Source organism: Pteronotus mesoamericanus, unplaced genomic scaffold (genome assembly GCF_021234165.1).
Source record: "Pteronotus mesoamericanus isolate MK-2021 breed Mesoamerican mustached bat unplaced genomic scaffold, CSHL_Meso_final contig_94, whole genome shotgun sequence".
Lineage (NCBI taxonomy): Eukaryota > Metazoa > Chordata > Mammalia > Chiroptera > Mormoopidae > Pteronotus > Pteronotus mesoamericanus.
The window spans coordinates 25249865-25274304 of NW_026555285.1; the positions used below are offsets into that span (position 1 = coordinate 25249865).

The 24440-nt window shown below is 32.9% G+C and overlaps 1 protein-coding gene across 2 annotated transcripts in view; it reads right to left on the minus strand.

Annotated features, from left to right (window-relative positions):
- Positions 1-24440, minus strand: part of KLHL1 (kelch like family member 1) — a 340901-nt gene that overhangs the window by 72882 nt on the left and 243579 nt on the right. For both annotated transcript variants that reach the window (XM_054586413.1, XM_054586412.1), the window contains one exon: positions 4706-4930. In XM_054586413.1, coding sequence (XP_054442388.1) covers positions 4706-4930 — 225 coding nt within the window. The remainder of the gene's footprint in view (positions 1-4705; positions 4931-24440) is intronic.

Genomic DNA, 24440 nt, shown 5'->3' on the forward strand with positions numbered 1-24440 from the left:
GCAGTTCTCTAAGTTAAAGATAGAGTTACCATATGATGTAAAATTTCCTCTCTTATTTGTATATCCAACAGAATTGAAGACATATATCCACACAAAAACGTATAGATGAATGTTCACAAGAGTTTATTCATAATAACCGAAAAGTGAAAACAGACCAAATGTCTTTCTATTATGTATAAACCAAGTGTGGTAAATTCTAACAGTGGAATATTATTCAGCCATAAAACAAATGAAGTATTAATACATGCTACAAAATGGATGGCCACTGAAAACATCATATGCCATGCAAGAGAAACTATGTGTCATAGGCCACACATTATATGATTCTCTTTATATGAAATATCCAAAATTGGCAATTCCATAGAGACAGAAAGTAAATTAATTATTGTGAAGATCTAAGGAGAGTGACTGATATTTTTGTACAGGGTTTCTTTTTAGGATGACAAAAATGTTTTGGAATTTGAAAATGGTGATGACTGAACAGCTCAGTGAATATACTCAACAGTATCAACTCTATATGTTAAACTTAATTTTATGGTGTGTGAATTTAACAATTGAAATCTAAAAATAACACAAAAACAATAGTAGCCCCTACCATATATTTAAGATACAACATGGTGCCCAGCATTTAGAAAATATTAATATATAGTACTGTATTACTCTTTATCCATTTTTCATAAAAAGACTTAATTGTAAACTGTACTGAAGCAATATCTTATTCAATGTTATACAATATAAGGTATGGTGGAGAAAGTCATGATATATAGAATTGTGTCTCAGAGAAATAAATGCCAAAATGAAAACTCTCAGCATAGTGAAAAAGATGTGCTCTTAATTAGTTTAATTCTCCAGGCACATGCATTGCTTCTTTGTGCCACAGACAATCTGAATATAATTTTATATGCTATTTTATGCAGCAGAAGGAGCCTTTGTCATTTATTGATAACTGTGAAATATTTTTGACCACAAAATCATCATTTGCAACCAAAGAACTCCTGTGACTTTCTCATAAAATCATTCAAGGATTTTCATACAAATTAAGGAAGGGGGGATATCTGGGTCAAAGAAAATATTTTCTGTTTTACTTCATATTTTTAAATTTTACTTTAACTCTAGCACCTTGTCACTTGAATGTATAATGTGAAATTACAGAGTCAATTTTGTAATTCCACTGTATGCAACAAAGTAGATATTAATTCACTATGTAGGAAATAACATGGGACGTTCTAGTTTCTGAACAAATAGAAAATTAGCTCAGGCAGCTGTTGGTCTTAGGTGTTGGTTTGCACTCAAAATCAACACTGGTGATTACACTAAAGCGGAAGCCATGGCACGTGTTTGAAAAACTAACATTAAAATTGTAAAAGCAAAAACAAACAAACAAACAAACAAACAAATCAATTAGCTTCTTGAGTAAGACAAACATTCAAGGAACTGCCTTGAGGGAATATCATGGAGGAACATTTGATTTGTGTGCTTTTTGCTACCACATATTATTCTCTTCAAGAGACTTACTATCTTCCACACTGCCAGGCAGTGAAGTAGCAGTGCAAGTCCAGAGCCTGCCATAATTGGCTGGGTAACATCAGGTAGCCATGGGAGCCCATCAGCTTGGATGTGGAACTGCTAGCAGCAGAAGCAAAGAGACTTGCTGTTTCCCTCCCCATCTCAGAACATTCCCTCCCCATCTCAGCTCCCAATACTATGTAAGGGCATCAGAGATAAGGATGAAATGCTTAGGGGGAATTTATGAGGAAATGTAGGTAAATTAATGTGTCCTTAAGGGCTACACATTAGGAATAACAGCAGATAGATTGGGAAAAGTTAGCTTCCGGGATCAGAGCTTCATGCCCACTTGTCATTATCCTATCTTCACTTGAAAATTTGAGAAGGACTCAAAGAATGGTAAATACCTTAGTCCTTCATACAATTAGCAAAAGTATCTTATATGTTCACATGAGTATACAGTTAAAATGGCTTATTGTATTTTTTTAATAACAACTGTTAAATAGAATTAGAAGAGGAGAAAGAAAAGAAGAAATGGAGGGAGATGAGAAAAAGGAGAAAGAAAAAGGCTGACAAGAGAAAAAGAAAAGAGAGAGCTTTGGAGAAGTTGAAGAAAGAGGAAGAGGAAGATGATCACCTATAATAAATTAAAAAATAAGTAAAGAGCCATACAAGAATTTGAAAAATGTATAATACATTGTCTCACAGAGATAAGGGAAGTTATTGATAACATGAAAAAGAAGAAAGCAGTTGTAATGTATTACCAAGTAGGGATAGTGAGACTCCAAAAACAAATTAATTGAGATCAATACATGGAATTAATATTACCATACCTACAGAGTTAGAACAGTTTGGAAAGCTGGATATTAAAATTATTAGCAAATAAAAATAAAATTTGTGTCAAAGATATGATGCATTTAATAAGAAATATCAACATCTATGTAATAAAAGTCCCTAGAAGAGAGAATGTAAATCAAAGATTGACATGTTATATTGAAGAAACAGGAGTCTTAGGCCAAGGATGTTAATTGCACTTGAGTATGATACATAATGTGAACTGGCTGAGATTCAGCTGATTATGAGGAATGTAATTATTCATAAAGGAAACACTCCAGTTCAAGAACACACATGTGTCTTGTGTTACTAATATTCCAGCTTCAATTGATTGGACGTGGATTGGCATCCAAGCTAAAGGCAGTTTTCTATATGCTGGGCATTGCTAGCTGCCTGTGAGGTGCTCTGAAATGAGAATTGTGCAAGGAAATGATGCCTTATGGTAGGATATCACTATTCAACACTAACTCAATCAGATCAGATCTTGGGGAGTTCTGTAGTAGAGGATTCCTAAAAAACTGACAAAAAGCAAAAAACCGCCAGGAAGTAAAATACAGAAGAACCCGAGGGCATGCCATGTAGAGGAGAGGTGATCCACTTGATATTAGAAGTAAAGAAAACAATAAATAAAAACAGGAAAAGCTTAGTCATGAAAATAATCAATTACAAGAGTTGCTATTGAATCACTAAAGCTTGTGGAAAGGCTACATAACATTTTAGATGTTTGTGATATTTGGCACATATAATTTTTTATGCTGCCTTACTTCCACATGTACCTTCACACTGCACTCTGACAAATAAGGCACACTAAAAACTATTCTGGGAGATGACAATTCTGCTCAGCGCATGGGCCAGTGTACCAGGATTTGTGGCAAGCCATCACCTGTCCACTTTAAGCACATCGAATTATACCCCTTAAGGTATATTCTTGGTAAAAATGTTTCAAGTATGTTCTCTTAACATGCAAATATCTTACATAATTGAACTCCAACATACCTTAATAGAAAGGACTTTAATTGTATAAAACAGAAAGGGGGAAAGAGACATTAAATTTCCAATATTCCAATTCAGACTGCTTAATCCCTATATTCCCCCAGTGCCGGAACATAAGCTATTGCTGTTAGCTAGCTAGCTAATAAAAACAGCACACAGAGTTTTTATGTGGATATGAAAGCCAAAATCTTCCAATATAGCTGGAAAAAAACATATAAGAAACCTCTTATATCCATGGATGTTACCTGGAAAAATCATTTGCTGTTCATGTTTTCTATATTCTAATTTGGTTCTATATGAGTTAAATAATTTATATGGCTTTTTAGAACTTAAACTTTCTCAGACATTTATTATTATTTCTTTATTTTACTAATGAGCAAACTGAAGAAAAGAAGCATAAAGAAAGGTCAAAAAGCAAACTACTTTAGTTCATCTATTTTAATAATTTATTTTTTATTTTTGCTTAAATTGATGGTAGAGTAGGCAAGAATGAGAAACGCAGTGTTGGAGACCTCAAAGTTATATTATCATTAATGTTTGTTTTTGAAATGCTCTCTAATCTTGTGAGTCTATTAATGTCTAAATCCATGGATTTGCAATTAAACCCTGAAATCTCTCTAATGTGTATATTCAAAATATATGAAAGGCACTTAGTCAAATCTCTGGCATATTTCAAGTCTTCAAAAAAGGTAATTTGCACTTCATACAATTCCCATGATACAAAGTGAAAATTCAAAAACGATTAATCTTTATTAAATCATGCCAATATTAAATGGTAGATTCAAGATAAGTTTCACGACCAGATCTCCTGTTTATAAGTATAGTTCTTCCCATCCGCAGGTTACTCCGGAGTAAAGATTAAGTAAACCCCATTGCCCTGCCGCTTGCTGCCAGCTGATGAGTCACTCTCTAAACTATATTGCCCTCTCCCCATTGATTTTTCAAGGTGGAATAAATTAAATGCAAAGATATAGCTATACTTGTCTATCTAATAATGAGGAATTAGTCATTTTAACTGTCTTATTTCATCCACATTAACTATTTCTTTCTCTGAGTTGTATTACTCTGGCCTCTCCATAAAAGTTCTGTATTTTTTCCAAGTCAAATTTTACATATTGAGTGAATGTCAGATTGTGAAAACTTTATGAATAGCTTGAGGTCTATTTATTTTGGTATCTTTAACATCTCTGTCAACAGTTCAATGCACATTGGTCAACACAAGAAAATGTCAAGAACTTTAAAAAAAGTCCTCCAAATAAGTTAACAGTTTAAATTTAATGATAATTGATGGCAATAATACTATACTTTTACATATATTTTCACTATCAATAAAAATTTTCTAAAAAAATATCATTAAAGTAAGAAATCTTACCTAGACCGTGTCTATGTGTTGACATTGGTGGTAAGACAGTCCAAGTCTTGGTTTTGGGATTGTAACATTCAACAGTGTTCAATGTCTTTAAGCCATCTCGACCTCCAATTACGAAGAGTTTGTCATCAATAACAGCTACACCAAACTGCAGTCTCCGGCCATTCATCATCCCGGCTTGGATCCACAAATTTGTTCTCAAGTTATATTTCTCTATGGTTGTAGCTCCTGATGAAACATAAAGTCATATAGTCACCATTTACTACTATGATTTTCAAAGTACAACCTGTCCAAAGCATACAAATTATTGGCATCATGATTTTGAGATTTGAAAACACTCTTGTCACATTCATTTTTCTTAAAGAAAAAATGTCAGTAAAACAAAAGGAACAGAAATTTAACTAGTATTATACTTTCTTATTGGTGGATACTAATGATCAAAATAAACACAAATGTTCAGAATGTTTGAATGTCACAGTTGTCTCATACTAAACCATCAATTCAATAGAATCATTCTGGGGTATAACACAGTTCTATCAGTAGACTTAACAAATTTTCTCTGTCTCTGCCATTAAAAATGTGTAACATAATCCCAGCCAGAAAAATATTTATTAAATTATTTTAAAATACATAAATTATGTATATTATTTGTATAATTCTGAGAGAGAAGAATTAATTTAATAATTTTACAATGTTTCTCTTTAAATTTGTTTTATGCATTAAAAAACAAAATTTTAAAAGCAAATTTTAAGGTAGGCAAACAAATGTCAGTTAAGCTTTTTGATCTTTTTAAAAAATGCATTTGGAGAATGGCTCAATAGAATTTAGAGACATGAGATGATCTATCTTTATCAATCTCATTATAACTTTTAAATGAAAGAGCTGATCTTTCCAAAAAGCTTTTTATATATAAATCTGAAAATTATAATAAATGTTATTAATAAAATTGATGTTGAAAAAAGAAATTAAATTGTTGATGAGCTATGTTTCATGGCTTCAGTTAAATATTTCACATTGAAAATTAAATATGTCACTTGTTCCTTGAATAAGTTCACAAATGTTAACATGATAAAGTATAAGTTAACAAACACTTATCTTGTTTCAGTGTTTGATCTTAATGTTCAGACTTACATTCACCCATATTTCATCTTCAATTAGTAAATATCCCTTCAAAGAGAATCAAAATGCTTGTGTACTTTCATAAAATGTACTAAAAATCTATATTACTTGTAATGTAGTATAATAAAAATTTGCAAATTAGGGAAAACATTCTTTTCTTCCCTAATTTATATTTTACACTTATTTACACTTTAGATACTAACCAGCAGTGAACTAAACATGTACAAACAACTTTGCAGAAGGTTTGTTAATTGGAGCAAAAATTATATAATTTATGCTCAACTTTTATTTAATGGTAACAAAGAATTAATAATATACTGAGTTAGATGAATTAACTCTCTTTTTGATGTTATTAAAAATATAAACTAATTAATATGCAACTTACAGTATGATCTAGTTGTAACAATCACAAAGTTAAGAATATGCTTTCTCTTTCTCTATGAAAGGTGTTAAAAACAACATTCTTCAAGAAATTTTTTACCACTATACTCCATTAACTGTATAAACATCTCAGTTCATTATTATTATTTCTAAGTGTATCAATTTGTTTGTGAGTTCTGTCATGCCCTTTGCTTCTGAAACTGTATTGGTTCCCTTGGTTTCTCACCTGAGTAAGAAGACAACAAACATCACGCTTTCTGAGAAATACTACCCTGTGTTGTTCCTAAAAATAAAAGCAATATCTGTCATTACATAAAAATAAAATAGGAGTAGTAGGAGACTGTTGTGGTGGCATGTAATAAATTTGAAAAAGATTTAAAAAAATGTGTTTTAAGACACAGTTACTTCAGGCTTACTCTGTTAATGAATACTTATCTCAAATGCTTGTGAAGGTAGGCGTAACTTTAAATGTGGGACTGCAGGCACAATAGAGTGCTGATAATTTTTGTAAACTGGAGCATGTCCACACTGAGATTCCAAACAACAAATCTCAGCAACTGATTTAACATAACATTTAGGCTCCTTAAGATAGGTATAATGAGCATATCTGGCCACAGAAGACTATTATTAGGACTGGTTATATCCCTATTGTTTTGCATCCTAAACTATAGATCACTGCTTTTAAAGCATTTTGAAGGTTCCATTAACTTTTGTAGGGAATTTTCCTGTTCTTCTGTGAGGTATCCCAGTATTATTTTATAAAATTTAATAGACTCTAAAGCAAATTGTAAAACTTAACTTAATATAGTTATGCAATTAAAAAGATGAATTTCATTCTTGGTACATAGAATAATAGGAAATAAAATGACAGACATTTTTCAGACTATATTTATGATATAAAACTACAATGATATATTTTTGTACATTTTATAATACTTCATAATTTATCACATACCATGTACCTGATAAAAGCTAGGTGCCTAGCATTTACAATAATATAAAGTTTTGATGCTTTATTTGCAATAAGTCCTGAAATTATAATGGGGTGCTGAGATAAAGGATCCTAAAAATCCCAAGTCCCTCACAGCTTTCACTTGGGTGATGGAGGAAGTCAAGCAGGGCCAATGAGAGTTACTTTGCATATCCAAAGAACTTGTCTAGTGATTTAGTAATGTTAAATAGCTGTGGTTGTTGGGAGCCAGGGAGAGAGGCATGACTCTGACCCATGATACATTGTAGCCACAAAGGCTTGTAGCACCTGTGCCAGAGCAGGAAGATGCTACCTCTATATCATGGGGTCACACTTTCCCAGACTAAGAATGGCAGCTGAGAAAGACAGAAGAAGCCGGATTGCTGGCAGATATATCCCTTTGTGGGTGGAGTAGAAAATGGGGTTAAGGAGGAAGACCCGCCCTGGGATTTAAACCCAGTTGTGGGGGCAGGCCTGCTCGCCCTCAGCCATGCTAGGGCTCTTGACCATGTAGCAGCGGTGTAGGGGCTTGGCCACATGGTTTGAAAAGATCCAGAAGAATCCCTCTTTGCCCACCATGAGGCTGCAGTTTTGGATGTAGAGCAGTAGCCTAGCTAGCCAAGCACACAACTGAAAGAAGCCAGGATATAGAGAGGAAACTGCCCCGCTAAGCTACAGACTTTTATTTCTTTTCCTGAGAGATAGTACCTCTGACTGGTCTGGTTTGGCAAGAGGGAGCAGAACTGTGTGTTTGTGGGGGTTTTGTTTTGTTTTGGTTTAGTTTGGTTTGGTTTCTAAAGAGTTTGGGATATAACAGCAGAATCCATATTCTAAATCTGTATAACTTTTGAATAAACAGTTCCTTTCCTTTTCATAAGACTCTGGCATTAGGAGTCACAGTTTTTATTGGTGGTGGGCAATAGAATCCAGAGCAATAGAACCCAGTGGTTATGTGACAAAATGATCATTTAATGTGAAAAGTCATCATAACATCAAGGGAAATCATGACATATATTATTCAGGATTATTTAACAGTGTGCGTGTATTTTATTGAGACATGGTTGTTAAATAGATAATGAGTAAAGATGTTTTGAGTAGAGTTTTAAAATAAGATATTAATAGATAATATTTACCGAGTAGTTTCTATGCTCTAAAAATTTGCATGTATTAGTGAATTTAATTTTTTATAAAAATCTGATGATATAGGTATTATTATTACACCAATTTTACAAACATAAAGCCAAATCAGAGAAAGCTTTAGTAACTTGCTCAGTGTCTTTCGGATGATAACTAGAGGATCCACAATGTTAACCTGGCTCTAGAGCCCACTCTGATAAACACTTTTCTTTAACACTTCATCCTAGTTATATGACGAGTTAATTGTGATTAATATATATATAGTAGGCAGACTTTTACAAATGCCTCATCCTGAGATTTAATAACCTGTTTCCTGGAACCTATGAATATAAGAAATCACTCCACTTATTATTATGCTATTAGGCAGAATTGAGTTTAATATATGAAGATAGACTGGGTGGCTCTGATCACATGGCTCCTTAAAAATGACAAGAGTTGTGGTACAAAGGGAAGTCAGAAAGATATGAAGCATGAGCAGGACTTTACTCGCTGGTTTGAGGATGAAAGGTACTACATGAAAAAGAATACCGCTGACCACGAAGCCGAGGGTGTTCCTCACCTGACAACCAGCAAAAAAAACATCCTCTCAATTCTACAACCACAAGGAATAAATTGCCAACAGTCTATAGAAGCTCAGAAGATGGCCTCAGGCCAGATGAGAAGATAGCCTAGTCAACACCCTGGTTTCAGCCTTTTGAGAACTTGCCTAGAGAACCCAGGCATGCCATGCTATGCTACTGGCCTATAGAACTGTGAGCTAAAAAATGGCTGTTATTTTAAACCACTACTCATAATTTGTTACAATAATAATAGTGCATATATTTTATTATTTAAAAAATTATAAGGTATTTGTTTTCCAAGTTCAATAACATAACTAGAAGGTAGATATGATCTAGGTACAGTAATAATACAAAAGTATTTTTCTCAAGACAAAACCTGCAGCAGGTTCCTTTCTCAAAATATAAAACAGAAAAAGTGTTCAAGATGTTATCAAAGCATGGCTCTGGGTCTGTTTGGAGCTGTTGATTCAAACAACCAAGTATGGTTATTTTGGGGAAAGATAGGAGTTAATAGTTACACATTCTATTTTAGCATTAGAGATGGCAAGACTTATTCCAATATTTATAATTCAAATATTTAGTAACCTTACTTGAACATGGCACAGAATAAAATGATAAAAGCTGTCTGAACTGACAAAATTGAATGTCACAAAAAGCTTCTATAAAAGAAGATAAAGCTCTTTTATTCAATTCAACAGAAGGGCCCTTAGGTCTTTTTACAAAGCCTTTTTACTACATTTTAATGCACTATCAATAAGCTCAGTTACCTGACTTCCAAGACTTCTTACAAACCCACAAATCATAATGATCTGGGACAGTTGAAAACAGCATAGCTAACAGTGAAGGAGTAACCAGAAACAAACAAACAAACAGACATTGTTTTAACTCAAATAGAACCATCACTTACAGCTATTAAATGGAAAAAAAAAAAGCATGTATTGCATAATGTCTAAGGCGCATGTTGCCCAACACTGATGATGATCATGATGCCATTAAATCATTAGGAAAAGGTCTAATTATATTGGGTGTTTTCTCTTTAAGAAAGTGGTAAGTATTGAAAAACATTTTGAAAATATTTTAAAATAAAGATATTTTACAATACTTAAAATATAAAATACCAAGCTTTAAAAATATTATAAAGATGATTTATATCATAAATTTTTCATAGAATAAGCTTTTCATTAAATTTTATGTTTTTACATAATTATAAAAATATAGCTTTGGGAAAACATTCTTCTACTTATATAAAAAACATCATTGCAGAGAAAATATTTTTTCAAGCACAAATAAAAGCTTTTACTTTTTAGATAATTTTTTATATTTTAAAGATGGCTTTGTAAACATTTTATAATGATCATAATACTTCATTTGTGTCAAATAAATAATCAACACAATTCTACATCTCACCCTGCTATAAATATAAGCCATTTATAAAATGGTGATAGACTGATATATAGCTACATATAGAGATATAAATGTAAATGTATCATTAAGCTTAATGTTAGATTTTAAAGTGAATATATAAATCTCAAAATACAGTATTATTTTTGGTTTAAACTAATTTAACTAAAATCAAAAGAATGCCAACTTCTGGCTCAAAGCCAAGGGAAACCAAAATCTAGAACATAATTTTAATTACATATATTATTTATAACAGCCCAGCTTAAGAACTAAAAATTATTACCTTTAAAATCTTAGAAAAATAAAAATTTCAGAAAGTTGTCAAGTCAGATAAGCAAAATAGAAAATCAGAGTAATTATTTTTATAAAATAAAAATCACCTAGATCATATAAAACAGAACTTATTGAAAATAACCCAATAAAAGTAAATTTAAAAAATTCACCAGTGTAGGTGCCATTTCAATATAAATAAAAAGTAAAACTATTAAAACATATCAATTTAAATGAATGTAAAGAATCATATTATTTTTGAATGAGATAATTTATTATTTCATAAATGATAATTATATAATTCAATTAATAAAACAATGATACTTGTACAAAGCATTTATAAAATTATGCTTGCATTTCTCTGGAAATTCAACTGTAAAATATTAGGAAATATATTTTGAACAGCCAAACAATCTTTAAATACAAAGGGATATTGAGGCAAAATAGCCTACTAAATATTAAAAGTATCGTATAATTATAGATATTTTTAAAAATAGCTTTTGATGAAGAATAGTTATGGAAATGAGTCTCAAAAGAAAGCCACGAATAAACTTTATACGTATAATTATAATATAATAAATATCGCTGTTCCAATCAATGGAAAACACTTTGCCATTCAAAAAACAGAAAAAAGGAATGTTTAGATAGCTAATTTGGAGAAAAATAAATAAAGTTGGATTTCGGCCTATACTTTTGTTTTCTGTAATTTATCTTTTATTGTATTATTTTTCCATGACCATTTAGTCCCATTATGCTCCGTCCCCCTGGCAGTCACCACACTGGTGTCCATGCCTATGAGTCCTTTTTCCATTTTTGCTCAACCCTTCCTCTCATTACCCTCCCGCCAACCTTAGCTGTCATCCTGCTTTCTGAGTCTGCCTCTTTTTTAGTTCAGTTCTGTTTGTTCATTAGGTTCAATATATGAGTGAAATTTATACCCGAATGACTTTAGGTGAACCAATGACTAAAGCACAGCACACATGGCCACAGCGCTAAGTGTTTGGTTCTCTTCACAGCTCCACATAAATAAAAAGAGACAGGGAAACTTTGAATAACCTGCCCAGGTAACACTCTACTAAAACCTTAAATATCTTAGAAGATTAAAAAAAACTAGGTGATTAATTTCTACTTCAAGGTGAGCATAAAATCAAAACTTCATGGTGCGGAGGCACAAGAACCAGAAGTTACCATAAATTATATATATAAAATTAATTATATAAGTATATAATTATATATGGTTGATATATAATTATATAAAGACATAATTATATATAAAATCATGCAATTATATAAAGATATAATTAATTATATATAATTATCAACCATCTAAATATAAAATATAGTTACAACAAAAATACACAAACAAACCCAAAAGACTAAGAACACAAATAAAAGCTTTATATATATATATATATATATATATATATATATATATATATATATATGAATGAAAGATTTTTAGCCCTGGTTGGTGTGGCTCAGTGGATTGAGCCCCTGCCTACAAATCAAAGGGCTGCCAGTTCGATTCCCAGTCAGGGCTCATGCCTGGGTTGTGGGCCAGGTCCCCAGTAGGAGGTGTGTGAGAGGCAACCACAAATTGATGTTTCTATCCTTTCTTTCTCCCTCCCTTCCTCTCTCTCTAAAATAAATAAAATCTTTTTAAACTTTTTTTATAAATCAATATACAGATAATTTATTACAGAATTGTACTCTTCAGATCTATATAATTTTATATGATTTTACTAACCAATTCCATTCCATTACATTCAATAACAATTTTTGAAAGAGGTAAATTAGAAAACATTGAAATAGAAATAGGCTAACGACATGAGCAGGCAGTTAATGAGAAGGCAATGTGAATGACATGCAAACTTCAGAAAATTTATTTCCGCTTTCCTAACAATCAAACTTATAAAATTTCCAACAGAGTTATAAAATATGCAGTTTTGATATTGACATCAAAACCATCTGGCTTACATTAAATTGTTGCAACTTTTGAGGAAGTGTAGAGTGTGTGTGTGTGTGTGTGTGTGTGTGTGTGTGTGTTAAAATACATAGTATATTTAGGAAATGAGGTACTTGAGTTTTTGATTTGTAACTTCCTACTTTAAATATTTTGCCATTAATATGTCTTAGTTCTATAATCAAAATACTAATGTTATTTTTAAGAGCAGTCTTTGGTGTTGCTAATGATGGCACAGGAAATAGACTTTCAAAAAGTTAAGTCAATGGTAGTTTTTGTTGCTATCATTACTATTTCCAGCAATGTGCTCATAAAATAAAACAACTTTACACTAAAAAGAAGTTAAAGGATTATTACAAGTGTATTTTTATTTATTTTCTTAACATATGTCCATTGAACATAAACTTGTATTATTTGCCATTTTAAATTAAATATTTACTTTCATAACTAACATTTGCCAAAAATGAAACAAACACCTGCTTTTACACTAGTCCTCACCTTATTCATGGGGGATATGTTCCAAGACATCCAGTAGATGCCAAAATCATGGATAGTATGAAGCCCCAAATGTACCATATTTTCCTTGTACATAAATATCTATGATAAAGTTTATTTTTAAATCAAGCACAGTGAAAGGTAAACAACAACTAATAGTAAAATAGAACAATTATAACAATTATAAACAATATAATGTGGTTAAAGTTATGTGAATGTGATCTATCAATGTCTCTCTCTGTAATGCATTTGATAATTGAGAAGCCTGCTAAGTGACTAACAGGCAGGTAGCACAGTGTGGAGACAATGGACAAAGGGTTGATTCATGTCCTGAGCAGAATGGACCAGAATGGCACAATATTCCATCAGGCTACACAGAACTGCATGCAATTTAAAGCTTACCAATTGGAGAACACAGCTGAAGACAAACAGCTTCTGACGCCATCACTGAGTCATTTCTGTCCTCAGCTGTGTCCTCCACCTGGCCTACCAGCATGCATTGGCTAGTGATCTTCCAGGTGCACCCAACCTGCTGTTCACTGTTTCTCCACCCAGGCTGGGTGGCCTCCGATGTGGTAGCAGTGTCCCCAGGGCCCTGTCTTCAACATGTTACAAAGCCTCCAGGTGGAAATTTCTACAAGGGCTCTGTGTGGTGGCTTTCTTTTATTGTTTAAAGGGGATACTGTACTATAAGCTGTTGACCTCATGCCTTGCATAGTGGAGTGTGGGATTTTTTTGTTGTTCTTGAGAGGGTTGTTTGTGTTTCCTTTCATTTTTATTTTGGCTTTTCCTCTCTTTGTCTTTTTATGTAGACCAGATATTTGAAGGGGCAGATGATGGCCAACAGTATAATGTGCAGCTTGTTTATACATTATTTTGGGGAAGTTTTACCCTGGATGGGAAATGGAATCATGGATTCACCATGCCATGGTGGTTCACTTACCCCTCGCCCTTTCCATCTGGTTCAGTACCTATTGTTTCTTGTTTCAAATATGTGATTGTACTAACTCTTTCCATATGAAAGAATTCTCCTTCTTTAAATAAAAAAGTAAAAAAAATTACTTATGAATTGTTTTTCCTGAAAATTTCCATTTAATATTTTCACAATGTGGTTGACCACAGGTAACCAAATTTGGGAAAGCACAAACTTTGGATAAGAGGGGACTATTGTATATTATTATTAAAATAGCTTAGGTTCTAATAAACACTTAAACCATAATTATATTAGAATTTTTCTAGCCTTTGTTGAAAATGTGGGCACTGGTGAATGAAAACTAAAATGTCAAAAATGACCATTAGGTTCTAGTTCTGGTATTACTGACCATATGGCAGAAATATGAGTTATGAAAATGTTTTTCATAAGTGTGAAAAAGCAAGAGGTCTCATGGATCTCCACCTAAACTACAAATTATTAGAAAATACATTTTCACCTTTTTTATAAACCAACACCACTCTCACAAAGATATATGAGGTCTGTTCAGAAGGTGTCCAGGCATGTAACATGAAAAATAGAGACATTTATTGAAGAAGGTACAAGAAACATTGTACATAAGACAGTAACACCTCAGGCCTCTTCAAAGTAGGCACCTTGGGACCTCACACAGTTCTCCCAATCTCCATCAGCTGCCTGGTTGTATTTTATTGAATCTCATTGATGGTCTGATATCTCGTCCCTTTCAAAAGTAATTTTTGCTTTAGGGAAAGCCAGAAGTCAACAGGGCACCATATCTGGGCTGTAAGGAGGATGAGTCACCTGAGTGATATGTTGTTTTGCCAATAAACTCTGCAGGAGGTGTGATGCATGAGTGGGTGTGTTGTCCTGATGAAGTTGCCAATCACCAGTTGCCCACAGCTGTGGCCATTTTTATCATACTGCATCTCTCAACCTATGAAAAACATTCAGGTAACACTCATTAATTGTTTGTCCTGGAGGAGCGTACTTGTGATGGACAACATCTTCCCAATCAAAAAACATAGTTAACATGGTCTTAATCTTGTGATTTTGCCATGTCTTCTTCAGGCATGGAGAACCAGGTGACATCCATTGGGATGGCTGATCCTTCATTTCCAGATCATAGCCATAGAACCACTGTTCATCTCTGGTTATGACCTTCTTGAGGAAATCCGATTGATTGGTAGTAGTTTGAATCCAGTTATTAGCATCTGCAGCACAATGTTCCTTCTGCTCTGGTAGCAGAAGCCACTGTGTGAATTTTGCCATGACATGTTTCATGTCAAGATCCTGTATCAAAATCTTGGACACAGCAGTTTTTGGAATCCCAAGATCAGCCTCTGGTTCTTCCATTGTGAGTCACCAGTTTTTGTTGATTGCAGCCTGTACATGTTCAACATTCTCAGGTGTTCTGCTCGTTGCCAGCCTTCCAGAATGTGGATCACTTTCAACTGATCCTGGACCATCTTTGAAGCATTTGTGCAATGCTTTTATTTGCACTGCACTCATTGCATGGCCCCCGAAAACCTTCTGAATCATTTGAATAGTTTCAGCTTAACACAAGAGGAATGTGTTAAGAGGAATGTTCCAGCTTAACACAAAATTTGATGCAGATTTCTTGCTCCACTTGCTCAGTCATTTTGAATGCAATGGCCACACAGTACACATTCTCACTCAGCGACATCTACCACCCCCACCGACTAGTACAGTGAAGTCATTGTTCATGCATGCACATTCCAGTCCATTTTGCCTGCCTGACAGGTTACATCGATGTCACACAAACTTTTTTTGTTACGTTAACAATGGCTGAAATTTTTCTGTACAGACCTCATATTAGTTGAAGTCTCTCTGTGGTCTGTTGTTGCTTATTCATTTCAAAATGAAGGCTTGAATAATTACCATATTAATGAAAAGTGTAATGACTCTACTTACCTCTAAATCTTTTACTTCTATTTTTTGTGAGTCTCTATATAGAAGTAATTTAAGGTAGCCCTAAGAGTCTCTTTCTTTGCCAGAGAAGAGCCACACATTGGAGAATTAGGTCTGGTGTATGTGAAATGAATACACAAGTACACAGAGGCTTATTCCCTTGTGAATCTGCAAAGGAGACTTAATCCAGAGAACGGATGTATTTATTTTTATTAATGTATATTCAAAGAGAGATTGATTTAAAATAATGTACTGAGTACCTAAGAATTTATTATAGTGGGTATTTTATCACAACATACTAATATATTATCCAATTCACATTCATCGAAAGACCTACAGAATGAAGAGTGATGTGGTCCAACTCCTCTGACTACTAAAAAGCAAAATAAAGATATTAATATACTAAATTTTGAGAAACTTGACCTACAAGTTTAACTCTGATCTATCTTTAGAAGAGACACTAGAAACAGTTTCAGCCTAGTCACTAAGCTTTGTCTCTTTCTAGTGAAGATGAAGCTATGAAAGGAAACTTTACTGATAGAGCATTCACTTGTCACCTGAAGGAGTCTTTTTTCATTCTTCAATGAAGTCATGACTTCTAGGAGCTGAAAGTTCCTTGCTTGCTGACTCACTGAGTATAATATAAACAACTGACATTTAACTTAATAAATAAAGCATTTTTCCTCATTATTCTAAAGATTTTTTAAAAAGTAGATACCTCACTTGTTTTTTAAATTTTTTTCCCCTGTGAACCTTAGGGAAGTATGGTTCTTCCCTAGAATATTCCTTAGTGGCCCAGTAACAATTCTCTGTATCTGTAAAACAAACTGGGCTTAGACTGCCATGATGTTATTCATGATTTTTAGTTGTTTCTATTGCTTTGTGCAACCTGATGACCTTGAACTAATAATCTCTAATGATATACTTCAAGTTCAAAGATAAGGTACTGAAGTGGAACCAAAATGACTGAATGGAGTTACTGAGGCAGACATCAAGCAGAGCAGCATTCTAAAGGAAAAAGATGAAAGAATAAGCTTTCTTTCATTGTATTGAGTTTCTTCAGAAAAAGTTATATGACTTTTTTTTATAAGTTATTTCCTCCATCTAATTGCAAATGCTCAGGTTTTTCTGACAGAATTCTAAGTGAATCATTTTCTTAAGCCATATGATGATTAATGTTGAGTAAAATGCTTTAAAAATTATCCAGTTGTAAAATTGCCATATGAAAAGCTGTTCTTTAAAAGTTCTTAATAGGGAAGCTTGCGTAGTTCAAGGCAGGGAAGTAAAAATCAGGTCAAGATGCTTAATTCTACCTATCTTATTTCACTTTCTATTTTTGCCTTTTGACAATTCAGGTAATGATGCAGAGTGTGGAGAAAAATTCAGGATATTGTATTTGTCTTTCGCCCCCTGGCTTATTTCGCTTAGCATGATGCTCTCCAGTTCCATCCATGCTGTCGCAAAGTTTAGTACTTTTTTTTTTCTTTCTGCTGCGTAGTATTCCATTGTGTATACGTACCATAATTTTTTGATCCAGTCATCTACTGATGGGCATTTAGGTTGCTTCCAACACTTGGCTATTGTAAATTGTGCTGCTATGAACATTGGGGTGCATAGGTTCTTTTGTATTGGCGTTTTGGTGAAATGATCTGGCCAAGTCCTCTGATTAGAAAGAGTTATATATCAGGAATTTTTCCCTAAGTTAGATAATTTTAAATATGTGAAAATCCAAAGTACACATTAAATACTAAAATACTATAAAATAGGCTCTATAGTAAAAGGTTTGATTAAAAAACCCAAAAACTCAAGAAAATTGTAGCAACTCTTAAAAAAATTTTATTTACCGTTAAGAATTAAAGCTTTTCTGTTCTTTATGTTTTTATTACCAATATTCTCATTATTAGCTATATTAAAAATTTGCTTTGAGTTCACATGAAAGATGTAAGGCTGTCTTATCAGACACCAGACTTAGTGAAAATCAATAATTGACCTGTGGCTGTGACTAGGCTGTTAAGAAGGAGGCAATGCAAATATAGAGAAGTAAAGGATGATTTTTAATTCTTCTGTTCACCCAATCAATTATTTGATACTGTCTAAGGGAAGAGCCACTGCTAATGTGGCGTTGACATGTCATTCACCTACTTAGTATATCTATAGGACCCACTGAGTGCAAACAGCTCTCATGCATTAAATGATAAACAGAACAATGTAATAGTGCAATTTCCTTAAAGATTTTTTTGTATTTTACATCTGAAAATATCACTTTGAAAAAGGTTCTGTATTTAACTCTTTGATTAATATTTTTTTTAAACTAAATAGTCTCATAAATATCTTAGTCTGAGCCAGAGAGTCCTTGGCTTGCCAGCTGCCATACTGTATGTAGGAAATGCACAGAGGCTGCTTTGTGTCAGTAAGAAAGCAGTGCCTCACAGAATCTTGATTCACCTTCAGCCAAACAAAGGAGGGCTGTTTCTTCAAAGGCTTGTACCTACAAGTAGGACCTTACAGTGGCTTTCAGCATTATACCCTAATACTCTAGTCTTATTTCTCTGCATCAAGCAGCATAATTCTACAATGTATCCTCAAATATAGACATTCCTTGCTTTGCATGGTTCTCATATCCATGAATTTCAGTTGCCATGATTCAGTGAATTAATACCTGTCCCCCAACAAATTTCAATTATTATAATACAGTATATTAACTGTGAGTAATCTGCATAAAGTGCAAACTTTGCTATTAGCTCTTCAGTCCACAAATCACCACTTAAATAATAGATGTACATCTTAAGCAGTGATCAATCACATCACTTTCAAAGACAGAAGGCGATTAATTATTGTGCCTCTGTTACTGAGTGCATGCACAGGCTGTTGTGTTGCCTTTTTGTCTTCTAGTGATAGAAGTCATTTTACAAAATAAAATGGATAATTAAAGCAAGAATTGGCCAACCAAGATATTAGGTGATAATGCTGAATGTAAAATTACAACAGAATCTCATACTTCTATGCTCATATGGTTGGGGAGAGCCTTGGAGTTTTAAATAACCCCACCCTCTACTTAAATTTCTGGGCTTCTTGTACAAAGGCCTTGCAGTCTGAGCTTCTCTTGATACCTCAAGGGACGTTCTTTGGCAGATAAGCCGAAGACGGGGAGATGGACTGTCACAGGATATTGTAAACAGGCACAGAAACTGCCCACTCCAGCTGCCAATAGATTAGAGTTGGGTCAAGGGAATGTGACATTTGACTTCAGGAATTTCCTAGAAATGTGGTGTAGAGGTCTATTTTTTCTATAATAGGGCATGGAAAATATTCCTGTAAAGATCCAAAAAGTAAAAAACAGTAATTGTGGACCTACTTATGGGTCTCTTTGTTACAAGCATGTGGTCATTATAGTGAAAGCAGCTATAAACAATGGATAAACAAATGAGTGAGTCTTAATTAAATTTTATGGTCAGTGAAATTTGTATTTTATAAAACGCATATATTCACTAAATGCATCATGAAATATTATTCTTTCTTTAAACCATTAAAATGTATAAACCAAAGCCATACAAAACAGATGGTGGGCTAGATTTGGCCTTTGGGCCTTAGTTTGCCAACCTTATTCTTAAAATACCAATAAAATATAAATACTCAAAGAAAATGACACTTAAAATATGTCTATTGGTCATAATAAAGTCAAGAAGTCTTCATTTTAGAAAGAGACAGGTTGAATTTCCAGATAGAAATTTGTATATAGTATTTCACTTACCAGAGTGGCATTTTCCAGCAACGCTTTATAAATAGCAACTCTATCCTCTCATGCTGACTCCCCAATAAACTTTTTTTATTTTATATTTCACTTCAAGTAGTTATCACATGAACTATAATAACTTAAATGTTTGTTTATAGTTTCCAGAAGATAATTAAAGCTGCAACAGGCCAGGCACTTTTTCTGTTTAGTTTATCAGTGCCTAGAACGCTGACTGGGAATTAGTAGGTACCCAACCAGAGAGTGAGTTGATAACCTGGGAACTTAAGAAATGCTGAGAAACCAGCAGTACATAGGATACAATTATGATGCAACTTCATAATTAATGTTTTCAATTATTAAAGCACAGATTTAAAAAACAACAAAATCTATTTTTTTCTTAATTTAGGGAAAAAGCAACATTAGTAGAATTATCAGAAAGGCCCATTTTCTAATCAACATGTGAGCACCTAAAAATGATTTTAATCTAACAATTATAATTAGTAAGACTACCAAATATATTGCTCTATTGTTTATCATGCCCATGATTTAGAAGTAGACATTGGCATTGGTCACCTGCTGAGATTCCTGTAAAGATTTCAATTAAAAGGAAATTATACATATGTAAAACAAAAATACCTCTAACTAAAACCTTATGACAATAGACCTAGAAAAGACTAAGAACAGTATGTTATCTAAAAATGATGTATTTGTATAATTGTTTTAAAATATGCTTAATATCCTTATCATAAATAATAACAGCTGTTTTAAAATCCTTATCTGATAAAACTTAAATTGACACTGAATTATTGAATTTTGATACATATAACATTTAGAAAACAGAGCTAATACTTAAGTTTAAAATTATATACATTTAATAAAAAGCAAAAGCTTTCTATAAGTGAACTTGTATGGTTCATAAACAATAGCTGAAACTGATAATATCCCAGATGTCATCAACAAGAAAATGGATAAACAGATTACTATTAAACAATGGAAAAGAATAAACTATTGATATACTCAACAGTATGAATGAATCACCAAAATATATGCTGATTGACACCAGCCTTAGATAAAAGAACACAAAATGTGTGATTGCATTTAAATGAAGTACAAAAATAGGCAAAACTAATTAAAGTTCAAAAATATTTATAGACGTTGTCGTTGGAGATGTAAGAGCCAGAAACTGACTAGAAAGGATATTGGGGAAATTTCTGAAGTAATGCCAATGTTCTCTACCATGTTAAGTGTTTGAATAAGTGTTTGAATACATATATATATATGTATTGGCAAGTAAATATATATATATATATATGTGTGTTGTATATGTGTATATGTATATATGTATACATATGTATATATGTATTTTTTGTATCTATCTATCTATCTATATATGTGTCAAAACCCATTTAAAGGTACACTTAAGATTTGTGCATTTGCTCATTTCTACCTTGGCCAGTGTGACTCTGTTGGTTGGGTGTTGTCCTGCTAAGTAAAAGGTCACAGGTTCAATTCTCATCAGGGTAAATAAATACCCAGGTTTCAGATTCAATCCCCAGTCAGGGCACTATGAGAAGGCAGCCAACTGATGTTTCTCTCCTTCTCTCCTCCTCCCTCTTCCTCCCTTTCTAAAAGCAATGAAAAAAATGTCCTCAGGTGAAGATTAAAAATAAATGTGCATTTCACTGTATGCAAATTTTATCTTAAAGTCCTAAATAATTTTGAAATGAGTTAATAATATGTGTTGTATATTTACCAGGACTTTAGCACATGTTCATAATTAGAATGACACAAAAATTTTCTTTTTAAATATTTCTCTTAGTACAAAACCAAACTATTTTTATTTCCATGGAATTGTCTAATAATCAGATATCAGGAAATAAATCTTTTAGAGATAATATGATGAAATTTTTTCCCATTAACCAATGGGTCCAAATTTTTTTTCATAGCTCTCATGAATCACATGTAAGTATAAGCCAATGCAAACACTTGAGAGTAAGCAATTAATATTTTACTTTTAAGTCAAATTTCTAAAGGATTTATGGTGATTTCTGTGTGACTGATAAAATTTATACCAAAATATCAGCAATTTATTGATAAAATTTAATGTATTAATTTAAATCTGCACTTGATTTCAGTTGACACTGTTAAAAACTTGTTCTTACAAAACAGTCTTTGTTATTTATTGTCTTTTTAAAAAACAGTGTTTAAATTTATATTTCCGCTCATTTCTCACTCATAGTAGAACAAATATGAATAAATATATTAATGATTTTAATTGACCTCAAAACATGCTATGTATTACTACATTCTTAAAGATTTATTTTTCTATATTTTCAGATATTTCAGTGAATTAAATCTCATTGTCCAAAACACACTGCTGACTTACATTTATGATTTGATTCTTTTTTCTTATATGATTCATGTGATTCAGCATTCTTGAATGTTGTTTATGTTGGTAGAAAAGGTATTTACCTTATATAATAAATGATTATTTATATGTGTTATTTATATGAATATCTTATTGTCTTATTATTTTTCACTGTGTCACATCACTATTACCTTATAAACCTCTATAGCCTCCTGCCTCTAAAGTTCCTAGATGGCTTGGCCCTATTCCAGAGCATGATTAGGAAATTCAGCCTCAGATTACTGCTGAGTTCTCTAGTAGTATCTTTGGTGTCAAACATGTCAGAATGCCTGGTAATATTAATAGTTTAGCCTCTTATACTCTATCTAATTTAGTTGTCAAAAATTTTACAGAAACAATATAATACTTAGAAAGGGTAAACTACTAGAATTTTTAAACAGCATTCTTGGATTTGACAGACATTTCTCTGATTTCAAAGACTGCTTTATCCACCAGGAATATCATTTACTTTCAAAGACCTCTGGAGTTCAAATTGGAATCAACTCTGTTAAGCCTTTCACATATTAAGCAAAATATTGTAGCAATATTTTATATTTATATCTATAACTCCCCAGGCAAGGGACAGAAAAGAAAAAATAAACAAATAAGACTACTAAACATCAAACTAAACAGTTTATGCACAGCAAAGGAAAACATCAACAAAATAAAAAGACAACCCACAGAATGGGAGAACATATTTGCCAATACATCTGAAAGGGGTTAATTTCCAAAGTTTATAAACAACTTACAAAACTCAACACCAAAAAATCAAACAATCCAATTAAAAATTGGGCAAAGGATCTGAATAGACATTTCTCCAAAGAAAACATACAAATGGGTAATAGATATATGAAAAGATGCCCCACCTCACTAATGATCAGATTAATGCAAATTAAAACAACAACGTAAAATCTCACACCTGTCAGAATGGCTATCACCAATAAATCAACAAACAACAAGTGCAGGCAAGGATTGGAGAAAGGAGAACATTTCTGCACTGTTGGTCAGAATGCAGACTGGTGCAGCCACTGTGGAAAGCTGTATGGAGACACCTCAAAAAACTAAAACTAGATCTGCCTTTTGACCCAGCAATCCCACTTCTAGGAATATAACCAAAGGAACCCAAAACACTAATTCGATAGAACATAAGCACCCTTATGCTCATTGCAGCATTATTTACAGTCACCAGAATAAGGAAGTAGCCCAAGTGTCCATCAGTAGATGAATGGATAAAACAACTATGGGACATTCACACAATATAATAGTATCAGCTGTAAAGAAGAAGAACGTTTTGCCCATTGGGACAGTATGGATGTCCCTGGAGAACATTGTTAAGTGAAATGAGCCAGTCAGAGAAGGACAAATACTATATGACTTCACTCATTTGTGGAATCTAATGAACAAACTGAACTAACAGCAAAATACAGACTCATAGATAGAACAGGATGACAGCAAAGGGAAAGGGGAGTGTAAGATGTGAAAGGATTGAACAAATAGGAAAAAGGACCCATGCACATGGACAGTGTGGTGGTTGCAGGGGGCGGGGGCATAAGGTGACTTAATGGTAATGAAAAAATACACTACAAAATCATATTTAAAAATAGGCAGCATCAAACAATTCCCTTGTACTCCTTTACTTTTCTAGACCAGATTAGCTTGCCTCCCAAGCATTGTACTGATTACTCTAGCAATTCCCGTCTTAAAACACTCATTTTACTCATAAATATTTGGCTTACTATTTGTTTTCACAGATTAACTTGGTAGCTTTGTGAGACAGAGGTCATATTTAAAGTGCCCACCATGGTCACAAGTTCTTACCATAGATCTTGGCACAAAATAGATGTGGAGAAGATTTGCATCATTACTGAATGCATACACATATGAATATAAGAAGGAAAAGAGAGGACAGTCCTCTGAATTTTCATAATATTTACAGAAAATTGTACCCACAGGTCATCAGCCTCATGTGATAACATCTGGATCCCAGTTATCACAGAGCTAACGGGGAAACCAAGGCAGGGTCTACATAGCCCTTTCTAGGGGATAATAGAAACAAGTAAATAATTTCAAAAAAATCACACTGCATGTTTTATATCATAGGGTATTGTATTGTATTGTATTATTCCTCAAATTAGTCATTCAAAGTTAATTCCAGTTTTTTGCTATGATACATTTTTTTTTACATTTTCACTACTTTAGCTTCAATACTTTTCAAGAAAAAAGATCATAATTTTAAGATAAAATCTTAATGCTTATTTAGAGATAACACAAATTAGTAAATTTTGGCTATACTACTTATGCAGGAAAAACAAGGGATTACCTTGAAAATGCCTGTTAACTCTTTAATTACCTTGAAATACTAAGTTTCTCTAAGTTTTTGCATCACCAAGGAATATAAATATTCTGAGGTTTGGTATTAAG